Source organism: Stegodyphus dumicola, chromosome 10 (assembly GCF_044657685.1).
Source record: "Stegodyphus dumicola isolate Sdum_Otavi_A_Nest chromosome 10, ASM4465768v1".
NCBI lineage: Eukaryota > Metazoa > Arthropoda > Arachnida > Araneae > Eresidae > Stegodyphus > Stegodyphus dumicola.
In genome coordinates this window covers 103,721,087-103,746,013 of record NC_140777.1, presented here as the reverse complement: position 1 = coordinate 103,746,013, position 24,927 = coordinate 103,721,087, and the positions used below count along the sequence as shown (strand labels likewise).

General features: G+C 34.5%; 1 protein-coding gene across 1 annotated transcript; it reads left to right on the top strand.

Moving 5' to 3' along the window:
- LOC146995057 (uncharacterized) lies at positions 1-24,927 on the top strand. Its single transcript, XM_085825348.1, has 2 exons — positions 1-2,204; positions 24,498-24,927. The coding sequence occupies exon 1, from the start codon at positions 662-664 to the stop codon at positions 1,415-1,417; it is 756 nt and encodes a 251-aa protein (XP_085681474.1). The 5' UTR covers positions 1-661; the 3' UTR covers positions 1,418-2,204; positions 24,498-24,927.

Genomic DNA, 24,927 nt, shown 5'->3' with positions numbered 1-24,927 from the left:
TTACCTCGAGTTAGAATTACGCATTATTGTTTTCATTCAATTTTGAAAGTTTGAATTGCTGTTTTCACAAAACAAAACTGCTTTTTTTAAAAGCAAAATGAATGCTGTTAATGTTGAAAGGGCATCTGGTCAAAGACCAAAAAGACGGAAGAGGCATCAGTATTATGGAAATCAACATACAAAGCGTGAGTATGTTGACATAGACCTAAACATTTCTGCATCAGCAAGAAAGATCGGTAACGATTCATCTGCATCAGCTGAACTTGTGGATAACATGAATGATAATTTTGATGGTTATGCTATTATCGATAAAAAACTGTTATTTTCAGCATTAGAACAATGTTTATGCTGTTCGGTATACCATAAAAAAATACATATAAACTCAGAAATAAATTATGTGCTGACGATAAAAATCAATGTTATATGCAGTTCTTGTGGAATAATTTCCTATTTCAAAAACTCTAAGATGGTTGGAACAAAACAGAATGCTTCTGACTTAAATAAACGATTTATTCTGGCCATGAGGTGCATTGGCAAAAGACTAGCATAATGTAAAACCTTTTGTGGACTTATGGACTTACCATAGCGTGTCGCACAAAAATCTTATGACAAGATTGTAAGTCATATACATGCAGCTACATATACTGTTGCAGAAAAAAGTATGAAAAATGCAGCTGATGAAGAGGTCCAGTTGACTGGTTCCATGGATTTGACAGTTAGTGGCGATGGCACCTGGAAAACTAGGGGCCATTCGTCACGTTTCGGTGTGACGTCTATAATTGGCAGTGAGACAGGCAAAGTTATAGACAGATATACTTCTAATGCGCACTGTAAAGGTTGTAAAACTACGAAAGATTTTCGTTCAACAGAAAACTATTTAGAATGGAAACGGCTTCGCGCGAAAGTGTGTGCAAAAAATCATTCGGGATCATCTGCCAAGATGGAAGTGAGCGGGATGGTTGAAATGTTTTCTCGATCAGAAGAAAAATATGGTGTTCGTTATGTGAACTATATTGGTGATGGTGACTGTAAAATTTATTTAGCATTTTCGAATAATAACACATATAGTGATCCCATTTCTAAAATAGAATGTGTTGGTCATGTTCAAAAAGGAATGGGTACACGTTTAAGAAAATTAAAAAGTGAATTTCGTGGAAAAAAGCTAAGTGACGGAAAACCTCTTTGTGGTAAAGGTCGTCTTACCGATGTCTTGATCGACCAACTTACTACGTATTATGGTAATGCCATACGAAAACACTGTAACAACTATCGTGATATGCAGAAAGCAATATGGGCTATATGGTATCATAAACGCTCGGGTGCTACTTTGGTAGACGGTTGCACGGATTTTGGCGATTGTTTGGCGATTTTTCTTTTGGCGAGTAATACAACTTATGGTAAACCCATTGCTGGATAAGTTATTTATGGTAACCGATACTTTGTTGTCATTTTATTAAAAAAATAATGCGTTTTATTATGCATAACTTCCGTGTTTTAAATATTATTTATGGCTTCTAAATATTAAAAATCAATTTAATTTTACAATTTTATTTGAAATAAAAATTTTGTTGTTTATAATATTTTATATAATTTTATGTTGTTGATGATGTAATCAATGACGTCACCTTACTTAAAAAGTAATTGGTTTTAATATCTGTAAATTTAATCTAATGTTTTAAACATTATTTATGGCTGTTAAATATTAAAGTACAATTTAATTTTGCATTTGTTTTAAAAATGATTTTATTATGAATGATTATTTAAATAATTTTAATTCTATGCGTGATGTAATCAGCTCCTTGATTGATTACTGAATATTTGTGCATTACCGCGCCATTTTAAAATTTTATTATTCATCTCTTCGAATTCGTCAGATTTCAAATAGAATGAATATCTTCGTTTCGAAGATGAATGTTGTTATTGGTAATTACCAAGAATTATTGGTATTGGAATAAAAAAATTGCCCTTTGAGACCTTATTTTAGCCAACCTGTGTTTCCTAATCAAAGATTTATTTATAAATTGTTAATAGCGTCAGAGGAAATTTATTTTAAATTTTTTGAGGAAACCTCGCTAATTGTTTCTTCAATGAAGTGCGAGATATGTGGATAACAGATGAAGATGGTTAAAAGAGCCGATTCAATTATGATTTCGATTTATTTGTGGTACTTATCAATAAACAAGAGGTTAAATTACTCAAATAAAGTAAGTACATATTTTTCTTTTATTTTATAATTGTATACTTCAATTTTTGTTAAAAAAATTAATACACTATTTTCAAAAATTGCTGAGATAATTATTGTCACATATGTTTTAATGTTAATTATATTTTATATAACGTATTTTAAAGTATTTGAATTTAATAATATTCTAATTCTTTTAAATGTTGGTAGGATGGTTTTTAATTCGATATTCAATTTCAGTAATATTTTAATCTAAATAAACGTTGGCACAATGTTTTTATAGCGGTGTTTTTATTCTTTTTTTCGCTATATGAAAGTAATAATAGCTTTACTTTAGTATTTTATACTCATAGTAAATGTATTTATTTACACTTGCCTGCCGTCTTAAAAAACAACATTTTCAACAAAAAATTAATCCATTACTTTTAACGATATTTATTTTTTTAAAGTTTCGAATACTTTACTATGCGTAGAAACAGCGTTTTCCAAGATGGCTGACGATTGTAAAAATCGCGCCAACAATTGCGCCAACGTAAATCGCCAAAATCCGTGTAACCGTCTACCAAAGTAGCACCAACGCTCGAATGATAACGAAGCAATTCACGATTTTTGTCCAGATGGAGCAGATTCTTGGTGTTAAAAAAGCTTTTTTTACTGGTGCACTGAAAAATTTTAAACATAAAAAAATCTGTACCTGTGGCTGTTATGGATGTCATAAAGCCTATTTTTAAAGATTTCTTTCACCCAGACTTGTTAAAAAGGTGTATTGACGGGCGAACGCAAAATGCGAATGAATCGTTAAATTCATTGATTTGGACATTTTGCCCCAAAACAACAAATTCTACAAAAACCATTGTGGAAATTGTAGTAAATTTAGCTGTAGCAAGCTTCAATGATGGAAAATGTGCAATTTTATCTTTGATGAGGGAATTACAATTGACATCTGGTGCTGAAAGCAAAACATTTGCTAAAAAGGTAGATGAACTTCCCTTAAAATTTGCTAAGCAACGAGCGCTGATTAACAGTTTAGAGGCTCGTATAGTTAAGCGAAGGAAGAAAAAGAAACAAGATGAAATGAATAAGCTAAAAGAAGGAGTTGCTTATGCACCTGGAGCATTTTGATTAATGTTACTAAAATATAAATAAGGAAAAATTAATATTAAAACTTTGAATTGAGTTTTCTCAAAATGTTAAATTTTAAGATTGCGCGCATAATTGCTTTCATACTATATATGATAAATACATGAAAATTGAATCATATGTGTATCTTTATATTATCTACATGTTAAAACCAAAAAATATCATATTTTGATAAAAAATTTTAAATTTTTGATTAAAAAGTATCGAAATATTTTGATAATTTTAATTGTTTTAAATTGTTTTACCATTTTATAAATTTAAGTAGTTTTTTAATATATTCTGGTTTTAAATTAAAGTTAGATATATTCTAAAAAGATTTTGACCAAAAATTGTTTTCTGCATACTTTTTTTTAAATTTTATGATGCGCGCCGTACTTATTGATTTTTATTTATCTGTTAATCATGAGTATTTTAAATCAACAATTTGAAAATTATTATTGAAGTGAAAGTTTTTATTTTTGAACACAATGTTGAAAAAGGTGTGTGTTTCACATCTATAAGCAAAAAATAGAAATTATTATGATATTATTTGTGTATCAGAAGGTATCGTTTAGTCGTGTTTAACGTTATTTCGGTTAACGCAAAGGTACTGTGCCCCCTTAATCATCTTATTATCTGTGTATGAGCTATAAGCATATTCAATTTCATCAAAAACAACCAGTTCCTTCATAGTACTTTGATTTTTTTTTTTTGCAAAAGAGTGTATATAATAGTAATAATAAAAAGGAAAACAAATATGCCATTATATCAAATTAGAATTAGTTTATATGACTGTAAAAGCTGTACGTTTCGAACAATTTGTTTCGTTATTTCTAAAGCATTTCTGAAAACATATTTCTATAGTTAATTGTTCATAAATTCTGCTAGCCTAGCAAGAAAATCTGAAATTGTTTGTGTTGTGTAGCGAATTTAATTTAATTAAGTAATTCATAAAAATCAAAATTTTAATTTGTAATTATTCAAAATTTGAGCTACACAAGTTTGGTTATATTCTTTTTGGGCCTATTAATTCTAGTGTAATATATTTTGGCTTTCCGAGTTTACGCGAACTGCGTCTTCATTCTTGTACACGCAAACAATGGATAAGTATTTTTCCTGCGTAATAAACTCAGTTTTTCATGTCAAAAATTAATTTGATTTCTTAGTATTTAATATCATCAGTTGCAGAAAAATTAGCTCTTTAATTTGGCATAACTTTCATTTTTCTAACTTTAATTGCATTTCAGTTATGAGCTTTAATTAGTAGATTTTCTTCGTTTCGCTTGTGATTTAGTTAAAGGGGGATGAAATGCCTTCTTTCCGGTTGAAAAGTCTTGCGAGTTCTCAGCGTTCTTTCGTTGGGACCCTTGCAGGGTTGTTGAAATTCCTAAGCTCCCCCGGTCGCAGGTGGTGGTTATTTGGCGAGGGTTTGGCGACATAAATTTTCCGTTGAGGTTTCAAAATAGTGGTTTTGGCGAGCTTGATAACATGAGGGTATGCTGTGGTTGCAACTATTTCAACTTTCGGCGAAAAATGGGTTGCGCCAACTTGGTAGTCCGGCGCTCTCCCTTTTAACGGGTTGTTTTAGGGGACGAGCTGACTTTTTACACTTTTTTGCACTTTCTACTTACCATCTGAAGCTGTCTCGTTGGCAGCAGAATTTCATCTCGGAAAATGCATTTTTCCGCCTTTGGATCTACGGGCCTCTTGCCCTGGAGTTTTGAACGAGGGACTTAGTTGCACGAATTATGACCTCGACTAAATTATAGGCTCCTCATTGCCGTGCCTTAATATGTAAGTTACTCAAAGATAATTAAAATAGGAAAATGCAAAGAAGAGTGATGCCTAGTTCTAGTGCCGTTAAGAAGAAATTTCAGTCTCTCCTCCATGAATAGAGTATCATCTACATCGATAATCCAAATCTTTAAGAATTAATTGCCGCCATCAAGAGTCTTCTGCATCGCTAGCTTCGGTGTCCCACGACAAAAATGCTAACTTCAATATTGGATTGGACATCAATGAGAACCTCCGTAGTGCTTCTTAAATCAATGGAAATAGCCGGACTTTTTGGAAAACTATCCACCCCTGAACTCTTCTCTGTTTCTACTACGCTAAGCAGCCGTCCTCCTTGGCATCTTGATAATTTTTAAATATGAGGGCATTTCTCCTCCTCCTGTTCATCTGCAGCTTGTATTTCATAAGATAAGTTCCTTTTATTTGTTTTCTTTTATTTGTTGGTCGGATATTAAAAAAAAAAAAAAGAAAAAAATTTATAATAGGCAATTCTTATAGTAAAGTTTACTAGACATTTCTAATAAGTAATTCTAACTACTAAAATAGTTAATAGTGATTGAAATAACTTAATTAGTTGAATTAAAAATTTTGTAGTTGAGTAAACTAACCTAATTCTAATGAAATCATTTTGTTGTCCATAAAGTAAATTATTAGATTGGCCAAGGAAATATATCATTATTTAAATTAGTTAATTGAAACTGTGAATGTAAATTAGTCAGATTGGTTAAGGAAATTTATTCTTCATTAAATTATTTAATTGAACTTGTGAATTTCTTTCTTGGTGAAGATTGATTGGTAAAGGTGTCATTAGTTGAGCTTCTTTGCTCCTCTTAGGGATTAAATTGCTTGTAGGATGTAATAGCCTGATTTAATTAACATATTACCCGGTTAAATCATTCTTTTGAAAATAGAAAGTTACTATGTGCAATAACCTAAATTACATTGGTATTGATTATTCTGAGTTAAATTGCTTGTAGGATGTAATAGCTGATTTTAATTAACATATTACCCAGTTAAATCATTGTTTTGAAAATAGAAAGTTACTATGTGCAATAACCTGAATTACATTGGTATTGATTATTCTGAGTTAAATTGCTTGTAGGATGTAATAGCTGATTTTAATTAACATATTACCCGGTTAAATCATTCTTTTGAAAATAGAAAGTTACTATGTGCAATAACCAGAATTACATTGGTATTGATTACTCTGTGTGAAATGTGTTTTTTTTTTTTTTTTTTTGGAATGTATAACTTGTTAATTATTCTTTGTTTTCTCCCCGGGGAGGGTATTGTTAATTTATCCAAAGTTTTATCTAATCATATTTATCTGAATGTAATAGCAATAATAGTGTGATATTATTGAGTCTAAGATAGAAGTAATATTACTCTGTAGAGGTATGCATTTTGTAGAAAGCAATATTTTACAGTTCAGCTTGAATATGATTTGCTTACTAAGTTAATTCTGCACTGTGTAAAAATCAATATGTTAACAGTACTGATTGAATATTAATTGCTTACAAATTACTGGACTAAGTAACTCTTAAAAATTTTAATAAATAGGCTCACTTTTCTAGATCAGTCAATGTTTATTTATTTCTTTTTGTGTGAGTGCTCAATGATTTTCACCCGTCTCATTCTCAAATTGATTTCAGGGTTAATCCGAAAACACAACGCAAATGTACAGGGCTTATGGATGTTAGTATATTACTGTTAAAAAAAAAAAAATCTTAAGTGTTATGTCAACAGAGTAGGAAACCTTTAGGTACCCGACCTTTAGGAAACAATTTTGGCGCCATTTTATTTCACCATAACATATTGGTGCCATTTGGTTTGCCATGACGATTTCACCATAACATTATTGGTGCCGTGAACTTTCGAACCAAATTTTTAGCACTCAACAATTTTTGTTGTGCTGTTTATTTTTGCATCGCTTTTGGCTTGCGCTTATAGTGGAACTTAATTTTGACTTGAGACTGGTGATTGTCATGTGCACTATTGCATATTCATGTGAAAGTTTTCTTCCACATGTCTAGGCTTTTTACTGAAACCCTACTCGTTAGTTAGTTACAGTGACAGGCCTAAACAGTGGTCGTATTACTGTGCTTATTTTATACTTATTGTTTGAGGTTGCATACCAGATATGTACTACTGATACACATTTGGACTTTAAAACTATTGTATCCAACACAAACATTTTCACGCAGTACCTGTTTAGTTAAGTATTTTGTTTTTGCAAAATTTTGTATTGCATGTTTACATATTGATTTTGAGGATTACTGTTTCACACTTTTGCAACTGTATGTTTGCAACATAAGGTTAAAAGGCACGCGTGTAAATCACACATTGGGATACATCCCTACTTTATGTGCTGGAAATTGCTGATCGCAGTTTAAAATGCCAAAGAAAGTGTCAAAACGAGCAGCCAGAGCGGCTAGTAATAGTGCAATAGACTGGGAGGAGAGTCAAGAAGTAATGGCTCTATCAGTTTTTGGTTCTGATCCTCTGGATTCTGTTCCTCTGTTCTCAGGTGCAGACAAGGGAATTAGTCTGAATGACTTCTTAGATAGGATTGATCTCATTGCCACTCATGTGGGTTGGTCAGATGAAGATAAGTTAACAGTGATCAGAGTCAAGGTGGCAGGTGAGGCGGCAGAATTAATTAGGAATAATCCTAGGTTAAAGAAAGAAGCCAGTCTTGACTATGTTGTGAAAGCGTTGAAAGAGAGGTTCAGTTCAGTGCACAATTTGCACTCTAACATCCGTGCTCTTATTCAGGCTTTTCAGAAACCACACGAGTCAGTGCGACAATTTGCAGCACGCATAGAGGCTCTTTCGTACAAAACTGTACCAGTGGAAAGAAGCAGTGATCCTGCAGCAGAAGCACAGAGACAGGATTTACTTCTGTCAGTGTTTATCGAAGGATTGCAGTTGCATTTGCGACGCTTGTTGCTGCCACAGAATCACAAAACTTTTGCATCTGCCAAACAGCATGCAATTATTGAGGAAGACATGTGGGCTAAGAGCCATGCTAGTAGTGATTTTGCAACAGCTGAGGTTAGAGCAGTGAATGCTGCTAAGCCAGCAGTCGAGAAGGCAGTTACACCGCCATCAGTAACCAACTCAGAGCTCACTACAGCTATTAAGATGCAGCAGGAAAATATAGCTCAGCTTACAAAAATGATGGGCTCTCTCCAAACACAGGTGCAGAGTTTAATATCACAAGGTACTCGTTCAAGACCCATACAGCCTCGTTGTTACAGATGCAACAGAATAGGGCATGTTAGCAGGGACTGCTATGCGAATATTGTGCCTAATCAGCATTCTAGACAGGGTCAACAGAGATTTCGAAATAACCAAACAGCCAGGAGACATTCTAATAACACCACACCAGCTGTTTCGGGTGCTCCAAATACCACAAGTGTGGCTACAAATGCTTTGAATCCCCAAGCACCAAGTTTTAATTTAAACTAATTCAGGGTGGGGAGAAACCAGTCTCCGTTTCGTCTCCTAAAACCCTTTTGGAGGTGCCATCGGTTTTTACAGTATCCACTAGTGAGGCGTCTTTGCCTATTGTTGAGGGATCTATTTTGGGGAATAAAGTAAAGTTTTTATTGGACTCGGGGGCAACTGTAAACATCATAGGAGCTAAATACATTCAATGTTTTGGAAATAAAATCTCATTGGATTCATGTAACATATATTTAAAGGGTATTGCTGCAGAAAAAGTAAAAATAAATAAAACAATGAATTTAACAATAGAATTTCAACAACAATATTTTGAAACAGAATTTTTAATTACTGACACACTTCTTTCATCTCAGTATGGTGCTTTATTAGGAACTAAATTTCTTGCAGACCACAATATGCATTTGGATTTCTCCACTTCTCAACTCTTAGGATCAAATGTAATTCTTAAATGGAATCTAAGTCAGCCTAGTGCTATGAGTAATAAGATTTTCTCAACTTCAGTTTCTCAGTCATTTTGTTACTCTGTAACCAAACATAAATTACCACCTTTTTCTGAAAATATCATTAAGCTCACTGCTCGTTCTGTAAATTTCACTACTGATACTGTCTTAATTGAACCTTTAATAGAACATGCTCAAAGTCAATTTTCCATAGCCAGGTCAGTTAATCAGACTTCTTCATCTAACGAATTTTATGTCAAAATTGCAAATTTTTCACCGAATACACTACATCTCAATAAAGGAATGAAATTGGCCAGTGCCCAACCTGTGAATGTCATCACACATAACTCTGAACTTGTAAACAACACCACCATAGAAACAGGGGAGGATTTCGAGTCTTGGGGTGGTGAATTTGATCTTACACATTTACCTGAGCAGCAACAACAACATTTATCACACCTTCTCAATCAGTATAGTAACATCTTTGCTGCCTCAGTCACTGAGTTAACAGGGTGTGACACCATCTTACACAACATCAACTTGCGTGATAATATTCCGGTTAGGCAAAAGCCTTACAAAGTACCTTACCATCTCAGGGATGAATTAGATAGACAGGTAGCAGAGCTGCTTGAAGCCAACATCATTCAAGAAAGTGACAGCCCTTACAGTGCTCCTGTTTTATTTGTTAAGAAAGCGGATAACACCTACCGTTTAGTCACTGACTTCCGCAAGTTGAATGAGAAAACGATAGAAGACAGTTTTCCTCTGCCTTCCATGATTGAATTGATAGAACAGTTAGGAGATTCGAATTATTTTTCCACACTTGATTTAACTTCAGGGTTTTTCCAGATGAAAATTCATCCTGATGACACCTTCAAAAGTGGTTTCTCGACTCCTTCTGGGCACTATGAGTGGTTACGAACACCTTTTGGCATGCGAAATGCTCCTAGTTCCTTTCAAAGGTTGATGTCTATAGTTTTGGCCAATCTTTCACCATTAAAAATAGGGATTTACATTGATGATATTGTCATTGCTTCTAAAACTTTTGATGAACATTTGGAAAAATTGAAGTTAGTTTTTGATAGACTAAAACAGCATAATTTAAAACTTAAACCTTCTAAATGTCATTTTCTGAAAGAACAAATTACGTATTTGGGATATAAAGTTACCAAGGGTATTATACAGCCTGATGATAAAAATTAAAAGACCATTCAGAGTTTTATTGCACCTAAAAATAGGAAAGAAGTTAGGCGATTTTTAGGCCTTATTGGCTTTTACAGAAGGTTCATTCCAAATTTTGCCCAAAAGGCACTTCCTTTAACTCAGCTCACTAAAGATAAAGTTCCATTTTATTGGTCACATGAAGCTCAGCATGCTTTTGATATTCTAAAAGCTGAACTTCTGAATGAACCCATTTTGGCTTTACCTAATTTTCTTAAACCTTTTTCCTTGTGTACAGATGCTTCTAATTATGCATTGGGTGCTGTCTTGTGTCAAGAAGATTCTAACAGTTTCCAACATCCAATTTGTTATGCTAGTAGAAAATTAAAAGGTCCTGAAACACGTTATAGTACTGTAGAGAGGGAAATTTTGGCAGTTGTTTGGGCCACAGCACATTTTAGACAATATCTTCTTGGTAAACCATTTACTGTATATTCTGATCAAGCTTCATTATCTCATGTTTTAAAACTTAAAGATCCCACTTCTCGAATTGCACGTTGGATTATGGGTTTATCCCAGTTTGATTATAAGATTGTTCACAAACCAGGTAGATTAAATTTAACAGCAGACTATTTATCTAGAGCAGTAAATGTTACACAGTTAATTCAAACTTCCATTACTCCTGAATTGTTGGATTTATTCAAAAAAGAACAAGCTTCTGATCCTTCTTGCCAACAGATTGTAACTGATCTTAAGAATAATAAGTCTCCTACACCTAATTCTCAGATATTTTTTGTAAAGGAAGATGTTTTGTATTGCAAATACAAGAAACCCAAGTCACGTTGGCAGAAACAAGATAGACTAGTTGTTCCTAAAACACTAGTATTAAGAATTTTGCAGGAGCATCATGATTCTCTTACTGCTGCACACTCAGGCTATCACAGGACACTTCATAGAGTTCAAAAGTCTTTTTTCTGGAAGGGTATGCATAAACAGGTGCACAATTACATTAAGTCCTGTCACTCCTGTATCCAGAGGAGGGGTCATAGACCTGCTCATAAGGCTCCCCTTATGAGAATGCCTATGGCTACCCGTCCCATTGAGCGAATTGCGATGGATATAGTGTGTCCCCTTCCAGTTACTACGGCAGGCAACAGATATATTTTGGTCGTAACTGACTATTTTTCGCGATGGCCTGAAGCTTATCCTTTGCAGGACACTACATCCATATCCATAATTGAGAAATTAGAACAATTTATTTCAACTCATGGTATACCTCAGCACATTGTTACAGATAAAGGTACTAATTTTATTTCTCAAGCTATAATGGAAGTTTATAAGAAATTGGGGATTACTAAACATACTACTACGAGTTATCATCCGCAGTCTGATGGTGTAGTAGAAAGATTAAATGCCACTTTAATTAATTCACTTAGCCACTTAGTTTCTCAAACTCAGGAGGATTGGGATAGACATCTGCCTTTTGCCTTATTGGCACACAGAACTGGTCGTCATAGTGCACTTCAGGAATGTCCAGCTTTTATTTTATATGGCAGGGATTTGTGCTTACCAATTAATTTATTATTGCAAACCAATTTTAGAACTTATGATGACACAAACAATTATTCTAAAGATTTGGTTTTGAGATTACAAAAGGCTTTTAAATTAGTCAATCAGAATTTAACAGAGGCTGCTGAGAAGCAAGAAAATTTACGTGGAAAGAATTCTCATGATAAACAGGTGCACAATTATAAAAGTGGGAGATTTGGTGTATTTATACACTCCAGTAGTTCAGCCAGGTATGGCTAGAAAACTCTCTAAATTGAATCAGGGACCTTTCAGGGTTATTGAGAAACTGACTAAAGTTAACTATAAAATTTCTTCAATTACAAATCCTGATCGGATTCAGACGATACACGTGGACAGACTCACGAAGGTACCAGAGAGAATTATTTTTCCCACACTTCAAAAGGATGACTCAATTTTGACAGATAATGTAGAGAACTCATCACACGATTCACCTTACCATCTAAGGCCTAGAGATACACATGGTTTTGTGTCGAAAAAGTGAAATGAAATATTTTGAGAAATAGTGTGTTTTGTATACAATTTTGGTTAAATTATTATTTGTTTCTGGTAATTGTATTCTTGTAGTTAAATTTTATAATCAATTTCTATAGTTGTGTAGTCTTCTTGGCTTATCATTGGTCGAGTGTTGCATTTGGATTTTACATGTTTGGCATGTGAGGTCGTGATCAAGTTGTCTTGGCTGGGAACTTTCTAGTCTCAATAGCCCAGGTTTGTTTTTTTTTTGGAGGTTTTGCTGGGCTGGTCCCCGCTTTTCTCCTTTTTCTTAAGTTCAAAATTTTTTTTTCTCTCTCTCTCTTGAAATCCCTTAGCCATGGTAGTCGGGATTTGTTTCGGTTAGACTTTTTGACTAGATAGTTTTCCAGCCAACACTTCGTGGTGATTGCCTTCTGTTCTTCTTAGTGCAACTCGTTTTTAGTTTTCTTATGCCAAGAATTTATTAGTAGTTTAGTCGGCGCTGTACAGTCGCGGTGTTTACTCATTTGCCCTCTCGTGTTGGTGGGGTGTCAGTTCTTAAGGAAGTGAAATTCTGTGTGTTAGGGAAACTTAGGATTTATACGGTACACTTTTTCCTTAAGCGTACTTTTGAGTTGATATTGTCACTTCAATGGGTGATTGCAAGAACTAGTTTGTTTACATTTTGTGTCAAGCGCCAGTAGCTCTTGAATTGTTTTGCTTTAAACACTCATATACTCAGTGGTGTTTGTTTATTTACATATATTTTGTTTTTACACTCTTTTCACTTGATTTGCCTTTGGGGGGGGTTTCGTGATTTTACATTTTACTTTTCACATTTTATTTTAGGGTGTGTCACATGTTGTTTGACAACATTTTTATTTTGTTTGATGTATGCTTGTTGTGTGCCAGGGACATTTCTTGACCCTCTTACTCGGTTCACTAATGGATTTGCTAACCATACAATTATGGTAGGATTTGGATTTGCTAACCATACAATTATGGTAGGATTTGGATTTGCTAACCATACAATTATGGTAGGATTTGGATTTGCTAACCATTGTTTTGGTAGGATTTATATTTGCTAACCATGATTTATGGTAGGATTAATTATAAATAGGTATACGTGTCCTTCTTTGTGATTAACATGTGGTACCATTATGTATTTTTTTTTCCTCTTCGTATTTAGTAACTTATGTAAAACTTTTCCATTGTCTGTGGATCCTAAAATTTTTTGGCTTCGCCAAAAACATTTTTTTCACGATCATCGGAGGGATGTTGTGTAGCGAATTTAATTTAATTAAGTGATTCATAAAAATCAAAATTTTAATTTGTAATTATTCAAAATTTGAGCTACACAAGTTTGGTTATATTCTTTTTGGGCCTATTAATTCTAGTGTAATATATTTTGGCTTTCCGAGTTTACGCGAACTGCGTCTTCATTCTTGTACACGCAAACAATGGATAAGTATTTTTCCTGCGTAATAAACTCAGTTTTTCATGTCAAAAATTAATTTGATTTCTTAGTATTTAATATCATCAGTTGCAGAAAAATTAGCTCTTTAATTTGGCATAACTTTCATTTTTCTAACTTTAATTGCATTTCAGTTATGAGCTTTAATTAGTAGATTTTCTTCGTTTCGCTTGTGATTTAGTTAAAGGGGGATGAAATGCCTTCTTTCCGGTTGAAAAGTCTTGCGAGTTCTCAGCGTTCTTTCGTTGGGACCCTTGCAGGGTTGTTGAAATTCCTAAGCTCCCCCGGTCGCAGGTGGTGGTTATTTGGCGAGGGTTTGGCGACATAAATTTTCCGTTGAGGTTTCAAAATAGTGGTTTTGGCGAGCTTGATAACATGAGGGTATGCTGTGGTTGCAACTATTTCAACTTTCGGCGAAAAATGGGTTGCGCCAACTTGGTAGTCCGGCGCTCTCCCTTTTAACGGGTTGTTTTAGGGGACGAGCTGACTTTTTACACTTTTTTGCACTTTCTACTTACCATCTGAAGCTGTCTCGTTGGCAGCAGAATTTCATCTCGGAAAATGCATTTTTCCGCCTTTGGATCTACGGGCCTCTTGCCCTGGAGTTTTGAACGAGGGACTTAGTTGCACGAATTATGACCTCGACTAAATTATAGGCTCCTCATTGCCGTGCCTTAATATGTAAGTTACTCAAAGATAATTAAAATAGGAAAATGCAAAGAAGAGTGATGCCTAGTTCTAGTGCCGTTAAGAAGAAATTTCAGTCTCTCCTCCATGAATAGAGTATCATCTACATCGATAATCCAAATCTTTAAGAATTAATTGCCGCCATCAAGAGTCTTCTGCATCGCTAGCTTCGGTGTCCCACGACAAAAATGCTAACTTCAATATTGGATTGGACATCAATGAGAACCTCCGTAGTGCTTCTTAAATCAATGGAAATAGCCGGACTTTTTGGAAAACTATCCACCCCTGAACTCTTCTCTGTTTCTACTACGCTAAGCAGCCGTCCTCCTTGGCATCTTGATAATTTTTAAATATGAGGGCATTTCTCCTCCTCCTGTTCATCTGCAGCTTGTATTTCATAAGATAAGTTCCTTTTATTTGTTTTCTTTTATTTGTTGGTCGGATATTAAAAAAAAAAAAAAGAAAAAAATTTATAATAGGCAATTCTTATAGTAAAGTTTACTAGACATTTCTAATAAGTAATTCTAACTACTAAAATAGTTAATAGTGATTGAAATAACTTAATTAGTTGAATTAAAAATTTTGTAGTTGAGTAAACTAACCTAATTCTAATGAAATCATTTTGTTGTCCATAAAGTAAATTATTAGATTGGCCAAGGAAATATATCATTATTTAAATTAGTTAATTGAAACTGTGAATGTAAATTAGTCAGATTGGTTAAGGAAATTTATTCTTCATTAAATTATTTAATTGAACTTGTGAATTTCTTTCTTGGTGAAGATTGATTGGTAAAGGTGTCATTAGTTGAGCTTCTTTGCTCCTCTTAGGGATTAAATTGCTTGTAGGATGTAATAGCCTGATTTAATTAACATATTACCCGGTTAAATCATTCTTTTGAAAATAGAAAGTTACTATGTGCAATAACCTGAATTACATTGGTATTGATTATTCTGAGTTAAATTGCTTGTAGGATGTAATAGCTGATTTTAATTAACATATTACCCAGTTAAATCATTGTTTTGAAAATAGAAAGTTACTATGTGCAATAACCTGAATTACATTGGTATTGATTATTCTGAGTTAAATTGCTTGTAGGATGTAATAGCTGATTTTAATTAACATATTACCCGGTTAAATCATTCTTTTGAAAATAGAAAGTTACTATGTGCAATAACCAGAATTACATTAGTATTGATTTCTCTGTGTGAAATGTTTTTTTTTTTTTTTGGAATGTATAACTTGTTAATTATTCTTTTTTTTCTCCCCGGGGAGGGTGTTGTTAATTTATCCAAAGTTTTATCTAATCATATTTATCTGAATGTAATAGCAATAATAGTGTGATATTATTGAGTCTAAGATAGAAGTAATATTACTCTGTAGAGGTATGCATTTTGTAGAAAGCAATATTTTACAGTTCAGCTTGAATATGATTTGCTTACTAAGTTAATTCTGCACTGTGTAAAAATCAATATGTTAACAGTACTGATTGAATATTAATTGCTTACAAATTACTGGACTAAGTAACTCTTAAAAATTTTAATAAATAGGCTCACTTTTCTAGATCAGTCAATGTTTATTTATTTCTTTTTGTGTGTGTGCTCAATGATTTTCACCCGTCTCATTCTCAAATTGATTTCAGGGTTAATCCGAAAACACAACTCAAATGTACAGGGCTTATGGATGTTAGTATATTACTGTTAAAAAAAAAAAATCTTAAGTGTTATGTCAACAGAGTAGGAAACCTTTAGGTACCCGACCTTTAGGAAACAATTTTGGCGCCATTTTATTTCACCATAACATATTGGTGCCATTTGGTTTGCCATGACGATTTCACCATAACATTTGTTGTACCACTGGAATGATTTTTGAAATACAACAATAAGCTGAAATGAAATTATTTTCACAGTATCAACCATTGCAAATGTTTTGTTGTCCGCATCTTTCGTTATCTTTTACTTTGAAGACAAATGCGTCCTGAGTTTAAAACTTGAAATACATATTCATGAAATGATAGGTTTATATACGAACATGTTGCGGATCTAAAGCATAGCCTGCCTTGGTTTGACTGAGTATACCAAGAATAACAGGGACATAAAATAATTCACTAAACGGATACAGAATCAAATGTTTACAACAGTTGAATATTTTAAATTGTTTTACCATCTTACATAAGTAGGTTATCAAGATGTCATATAATACTGAGTTTTCTTTAAAAGTTTAATTGCATAATTGTTAAAATGTCGAACACGAAATAAGAGCTTTTACTAAAATTATTCATTATAATTAAGAATGTTTATTGTCCAAATATCTAAAATTTAAAATTTAGATATTTGAATCGCGGGCACTTTAAAATTACTTTCGGAATTTTTGGTGCTTCAGGTCCCACGTCGCCGACCCCCGTGTGAAGCCTTATCCTTGACTTTAAAGATGGAAGTTTGTTAACCCTTTCAGGGGCGGTGGTTTCGCCTTGAAACCGCATTTTTAACATTTTTTTTAATTTAGAAAATTTGGTTTTTTTTTCCTCAAAACCGCTGCTAAAATTAAATTACTACTTAAAGCTGATATCAGATGGCAGCACCAATTCCTTCTGGGCATCCATTAATTGATGCGAATCATTCAAAAATAGCTTCTTTTCCACACTACTCTTTTTGACCCATTTTAAAAACAAAAGACCCACAAATTTTTAATTTTTCCACAATATGTTTTATAAGCAGGCATCAATGAGTAATGAAATGTCCTTAGTTCACAAAAAAAGTAATGGAACCCTTTTAATTTTGAATGTTTTTATTGTTTCATTCATTTCATAACCGCCCCTCTGAGACATCGAAGAAAGGATCAGATGACGCAGTCGCGAGATTTTTTGCAGTTGTGTTTATTGCTTTCGGATGACTGCTGTAAACAGTTGCACTATATCTTGAGTGCCTTCAAAGATGAGGATTTATGGAGCTTTTGAGAGAGGGAAAACATTTCTTATTTTTTTACAGAGACACGGAGCACACTGAAAAACACTCACAGTTGCGTTTTTATTATGCTTCTCTTAGCGGTCGTTTTTCTCATGCTTCTAGTTCATAGTAAAATAATTGTATGCATCTTAATTTATTTTATTTTTACATATAATTTTCTTAGTTTTTAACATAATTTTTTAAAATATTTCATAGTTTTATGTAAGAAATTTAGTGCATTATTAGTAACTTTTTGTCTCATACTTTTTTGTTTCGTGTTTTAAATTTTTTATTTATAATTAAAAATGCGTGTTTATGCAAATATTACTTACTTCATTAGTTGTTCAGTAATTTACTAGTATAATCTGCAATTTGGGTTACGTTTAGATACTTTTCAGCAAAATAAAGATAAATAAGCAAATGTTTAGTCTTAAATGCTCTAGAGGGGCGCTGGTTTCAAGGCGAAACCGGTCCCCTTCCCATAAAGGGGGACGAAAAAAATTTTTTAAACTCATTTATGTTGTCTATAGGACCATTGTATGTCATTATGCTTACTTTTTCATAAGTTTTAAAAAATCATAACATTGCGCCCCTTAAAGGGTTGGAGAAAGTATACCAGATTTTTGCTATAAATATAAGTCTTAAGAATTTATTTCTCAATTTTTAAGACTTATATTTATAGCAAAAATCTGGTATACTTTCAATATCTATATTAACTGCAGTAACTATTCTCATTTTTAAGCATTGCAGTAACTCTTTTATAGTTTGTTCTAAAAATAGTTGAATCCTTATAACTAAAACTTACTGATTTCTAAGTAGACATCATTTGATGAACCTCAGATCCTTATCTCGAGAAAGTTGCCAAGAATTTACTATCCTTGTAGCTTTTAAGTCCCTTTACTCGATTCTCAAAGATTCAAATAAATCATTCGACTAATGTGCATAAACTAATACATGTTCTCATACATGAATATCAAAAGTTCCGCTTTCACTATTGCATGAAATCGATATTACTATCGAGGAATGAAAAACAATTTCATCTGTCTTTCATACTTTTCTGAAATTCATTTGTGTTCTCATTTTAAAAGTGGTTAAAACTAAGGAACACTGATTATTCGTACCAGATCCTGTTCCTAACTGCAGAACTGTTTGGCTTCTTGTGGTTGTCCTTGCTTTTAATAGGAATAATATAAATAGGAATAATTTAATATGAATTGTCATAATCTTTACACACAATTTGAATATGAAAGAGCTCCTTCTGAAGTCTTCGATGAAAGCATCCCACAAGCAAGTGGAAGATAACTTATTGCGATGGAGTTTCCTTTTGGAATATAGGTGTACAAAGACATGCTTTTCTTTCAGAAGACTAAAAATTCAAAAAAAAAAAAAAATTTTCAAAAAATAAAGCATTATTTGAGACAAAATTTGCTTCATTTTTTTGGCATGATAGTTACACTGGTGTCCAAAAGTTAAGCATAATTCGTAAAAGGTAGAACATCGTGAGCAAATATTAATTAAACGCTTCCAAATCACTTGTGGAGATTTATTGTTTGAAGGTGAAACAGTGTGCATATGCAAAACATTTCAGTCGACATCGGCATCAGCAAAAACATGTGCGAACATCAGAAAGAGTATAAAATCTCTTCACTTGCTATACGGAGATCAGGCAGGTTATGTGCAACTGTTGTGTTGAGGACAGAGTTAAAAGGTCAAAAAAACCGATGAATGGCACAAAGACGCCAACATGACATGATTTTTAAAGGAAAAATGATTGTAATTTTGGAATATGGACGACCTCAAACCGAAGTGTCTCAAATTCTGAAAGTCCTTAAATGTGTGATCTCAAGCACTTTTAGAGTAAGGGAGATGTTGCTGGACGAACAGTACAAGATCATCTAAGAGAAAAATAATACTCATCGAGGCCAATATTTGGCAATAACTGCGCAAAGTCAGAGGGATAGTTGCGCCAGAGAAATCGTTTCAGCGCTCACGGTCGAGGTTTGAGGCAAAATTTTTACAGGATGTTCCGTCGTTGACATCAGTAGTCAAACTAGAACCATGATCGTTCGCCGCTATAACCTGCCAAACAATAAAATACGTGCATTTACAAGGACCATTAAGGAGAAAATTGCCTTACTTGAATCTTCAAGCACATGATTCGGCAAAAATGGAAGACCTTAACAAATGACTTAATGAAAATTTTAAAGAATGTCAGTGATGAACAGTTGCCGACACGCACTGCTAAGAAAATACAAAACATCAGTTGGTGGATGCAGGAGCTGCAAATTCAGAAAAAGAAATGCAGAGCTTTTCGTCGTCGTCTCAAGCAAGAAAGAAGGAACAATATTCAAACAAATACACATGTGATTTTTCCAAGAGAAATAGCGGCCTATAAAAAGCTAATTGTGCAGTCCAGACTACAATCTTGGAGAACATTCTGTACGGAGTCTACTGATGTCTATGGCATACCACATAGGATAGCTACAGAAAAACTCTTTAAACCTACTCAATTTCAGCTAATTACATCTCTGATCTTTCCAACTAACAAACAGCTGCTACTTTTCAGAGTATTTTAAACTCGGTTATATATCAAGACTCCCTGGAAGATGATACAGCTAGTCACACACAAATAAGAATTAACAACAATACACCTCCAACACCATCCGATGTCCACTTTATCATCATGGTGGTAAAATAAGTCCTAAGACAATTACCAAAAAAGAAGGCCCCAAACCCTGATGGAATCAATTATGCAATAATGAAAATAGCAGTGGGCGCTTGCCTGCCATTCTTTGTTAAATTATTTAATAAACTGTTACATACAGGCACATTTCCACAGGCCTTCAAAGTTGGATTATTCCTTAAAAGGAACCGCAACCCTCAAGACCCATCGTCCTATCGCCCTTTATGCTTGCTACCATCCCTGGGGAAATTTTTTAAAATATTGATCATGAATCGTCTTCGACATCATCTACACTCTGGAAATTATCTGCATCCACGCCAATATGGATTCCGCACAGGATACTCTATTTTACATGCATTAAATGATATACAAAAGGCCATCTATGACAACCGTAACCATGGCTATCACACGGCGCTAGTCAGCACTGACTTAAAAAGCGCGTTTGATATGCTATAGTGGCCAGGATTAAAAGAAGCCTTAAGGTCAGTTAACTGCCCCAGCAACATCTTTAAGGTGCTTTTACACTATCTCTCTGACAGAAGTCTCATCATTGTCCATAATAGTGGAATATTGGAAAACCAGCAAACTATGGGCTGCCTTCAGGAATCCTGTGCGGGGCCACATTTGTGGAATGTTACCTTCAGTGATATCATAGCGACATCTTGGCATGAATATGCAAGCATACATGCGTATGCAGATGATGTAGCATTCATAGTAAAGCGTTAAACTCGCGATGAACTACAAAGGTATTGTAAAGAAGTCTGTGAAGAATTTCATCAACTTTGTAACATACACTGTAAACTCTATGTGTGTACTGCATAATTAGTATTGTAATGTATAATAATTGTATAATTGGTAATGTTTCTATTATTCACTTTTGTAACATACACTGTAAAGTCTATGTGTGTACTGCATAATTAGTATTGTAATGTATTGAAATTGTATAATTGGTAATGTATGGATTGTATAAATCAGTATCGTAATATATAGTGCACTGCTGCAAAATTAGTTTTTAAATGTATTATAATTGAATCATTAGTAACGTAACGTCTTGTAAAAGTAGCATGTTACAAAAGCCCCTGTATGGCCATGTACTTTTCTCATATATCAACAAATACTGGGACCCGGGCAGTTGGACGGCAGCGAACCCCATTAGCGTCTCTAGATAATGGCGAACGTGGTGCTGTACTGATTAGCCATTAAGGTAAAGGGACAGTGCCCACGTCCTCCGTCATTTATCACTTATCTGTACACCAGAGTCCACAGGGTTCTTGTGCTGGCCCTCACTTATGGAATTTAACATTCAACAACGTTTTAACAGCTGACACATACAAACATCTACGCATAGGCTGATGATGTGGCCTTGATAACGCGAGGAATATCTCGTGAAGAACTGCAATCCAACTGCAATGATACATGCACGTTCTTCCACTCTCTGTGTATATCACTAAAGCTAACTATAGCTGATCAAAAATCTAAAGTTCTGCTTATTCCTAAAAAAGGAGGGTCACTGGTACGGAGATCACGTATTATGCTCAATGAACAAAGGATTCTAATTGTGAAAGAACTGAGGTATCCGTGTCTTATTTTTGATGAAAAGATGACCTGGATACCTCACGTAATTGATCTCAAGACCAGAACATCGGTAATTGCCGGACGGTTGAAGCAGCTACAGGGGCATAAATGGGGTCTTAACCCACATATTCAGAAAATTTTATTCAAGACAGTTATCAAAAAGATTATTACGTAATCAGCATCTGTGTGGGCAATCCCTATGCAGGGCCGTAAAATTAGACATCTGTCAGCAATCCAGAGACCCTTTGCTCTAAAAATAACTCTTTCTTATCGCACAACAGCCTTAATGCAATCAATGTTTTAGCGGGATTATTACCCCTCCACTTAGAATTGAAGAAGAGGCTATCAGGCAACTCATCAAACAGTTACGGCGTCCAGCTTTCTTCTCTGATGAATATTTCCTTCCAGAAGAGTGTGAAATACCGGCTCCTGATTTTCGTACCCATCCATCATTTAAAGGCATTGGTGTTCGCATCCAAGTCCAGCCAAATACTACAGCTCTGCCTTTTCAAATAGAAATTTATACAAACGGCTCGAAAATTAACGAAACCACAGGCAGTGCTTTTGCTGTTTTACGATATCATATAGTTACACATCATTGGAAAGGTCAAATGCGCTCTCAAAATTCAGCCTTCCAAGGTGAAGCGATTGCTATTGCACAACCCTTACGCTACCTAAAAAAGCAGTTATAAAAACAGACAGTCTATCGTCGTTGCATGCTTTGGATAATCCTGACCATCCATCTCCCATCATCCAAAACATTCAGCATGATCTAAGAGTGCACTTCCCTCATCAGCTTAAACTTGAGTGGATCAAAGCTCATGCTGGGCATTACGGAAACGAAACTGCAGACAGTCTAGCCAAAGAGGCAGCTTCAGGCAATGCAGGTACTCAAGTCAATATCCCATGGTCTATTTCTTATCTAAAGAAATGTCTGAGATTGAAGGCCATTGAACTATGGCAAGAGGAATGGGACCAGGGCTCAACCGGTCGACGAACGCGGTATCACATAGCGTATGTGGACACTGACCGTATCATTTCCAACCCTCAGCTCGTTCGATTTATCACTGGCCATGGTCCATTTCCGCAATATTTTGCAAAACGCGGACTCAGCCATACTGAGTTCTGTTGCTGCGGAGATATTGGATCCCCAGAGCATTAATTGACAACTTTTCCATTGACATCTGATCATATTCAGCTGCCAAGTACCAACAGGCAGGCTTTCTGCAAATTTATCACAAAGCAGAGATATCTGATTACAAAGGTTGTCAATTTAATAGACAAACTGTCTGCGCTGAGCATGAACTTGCATCAGAAAGCGTAAATTCTCCTGCTGCCATAAACGTATGCTTTGTATGGATTATATGCAAATTTGTATCAATAATATAATGGTATTACATCAGCAAAGTATGGTACCAGTATTAATCAGTATTATGTCAGTATTAATACCAGTAAAGTATTGTAAAAGTCAACTATTGTATATGCATACTTGTATCAGTAATGTAACAGTATGCATCTATTGTATATGCGTACTTTTATTAGTCGTACATGAGTAAGTATTGTATCAGTATCAGTATTATATCAGTCCTGTTTCCATAGTGTATCAGTCATATTTGCATCAGTAGTAATATACCGGTAATGTAACAGTAATGTGTCGATAATGCATATGTGATGTGTTAATTCGCATTAGCTTGAGTATTTGTAACGTGTTACTTCGTGGTTTTATTTACCGACTTGTACAAAATCATTCCCATTTACAATTAATCACTATTAGTCAGTAAAGTATTGTATGAGTATTAATACCAGTAAAGTATTGTATGAATATTAATATCAGTAAAGTATTGTAGGAGTATTAATATCAGTAAAGTATTGTATGGGTATTAATACCAGTAAAGTATTGTATATGCATATTGCTCATGCATATATTGCATGAGCAATAAAAACAGTCTTATATCAGTGAAGTATTGTATCAGTATTATATCAGCCTTGTATCAGTAGTGTATCAGTTATATTTCATCAGTAATGTGCAAGTAATGTAACAGTAGAACATTGATCTGTGATATTTTAATTCGCAATTTTTTTATTCTTTGTAACGTATTATTTCGTGGATTTATTTACCGACTTGTGCAAAATCATTCCCATTTCATCAGTATTAATAATCAGTGTTATATCAATGAATCAGTACTGTAGCAGTATTAATCAGTATTAATATCAGTACCAGTATTATATCAGCCTTTTATCAGTTCTGCATCTGTCATATTTGCATCAGTAATGTACCTTGAATATTAATCTGTAACTCTATAACATGTTATTTTGTACGTCTTGACGTGCACGCTGAATACCTTTCAGGTGGCATTATGTATTTTGAAGGGGTACTATAGATAGTGGTGGACGTGGTGCTATGCTAATTAACCGTTTGATAAGGGGATAGTGCCGACGTCCTCCGTTTTCTCTCTCTCTCTCTCTGTACGCCAGACGACCAGTCGTTTGCATTCGTCTCACGCCTGAGCATAAACACGCTCGTCTAAACTGAAGTTTGAAATATCAGCACTGGAGTTTGCAAGAATGGCCCGATTTTGATTGGCGAGTTCTGGTTCACACTGATTACTGATTCTCATCGGATAATGATATGTAGAGAACGTGGAACTCGTTTTCACCCAAGGAACATCATGGAAACGATCTTAGTTTCCTTCAAAGTTTTATGTTCCAAAGTAGTTCCTTTCTTTTCCTTCAAGAAGAAAAGGAAACTATCAGTTTTCCTTCCTTTCCTTTTGAAGGAAGCTATCAGTTTCCTTCAAAAAGGAGCCATAGTGTGGGCAGGCGTAATATTGGATGGCCACACAGACCTGTATGTCTTTGAAATGGGGTGTATTACTGATAAAATGCACAAAGACTAAGTTCTTAAGCCTTATGTTCTTCTGTTTCAAGGCGCTGTTGATCCTGGATTCATATGCATGGATAATAACGTACCTTGTCACCGTGAGATCCTCGTAGACAACTTCCTTGAAAGCGAAAATATCCAGCGTATGCAGTGGCCAACTCGCTCTCCTGATCTTTGTCCTATTGATCACGAGTAAGATATGCTCGGGAGACAAATTTCAACCCTTCCGCACCCACCGAACTCCACAACAGAAAAGAGCTCTTCTTGGGATTGTTTGAAGCCACAACTCATCCACACTCTAATAGGACATGTGGGCAATCCGTGTGCAGCATACGTGGCTATCAGAGACCACCACACACCTTAGTAAACTAAAAAATAATTTTTATTGTAATTTTTTTTCACTGAAATACAAAGTGATAGTTTGCGCTGTTTTCGTTCAAACTGTTTCTTTGGATAATAAAAGTGATTAATATCCTT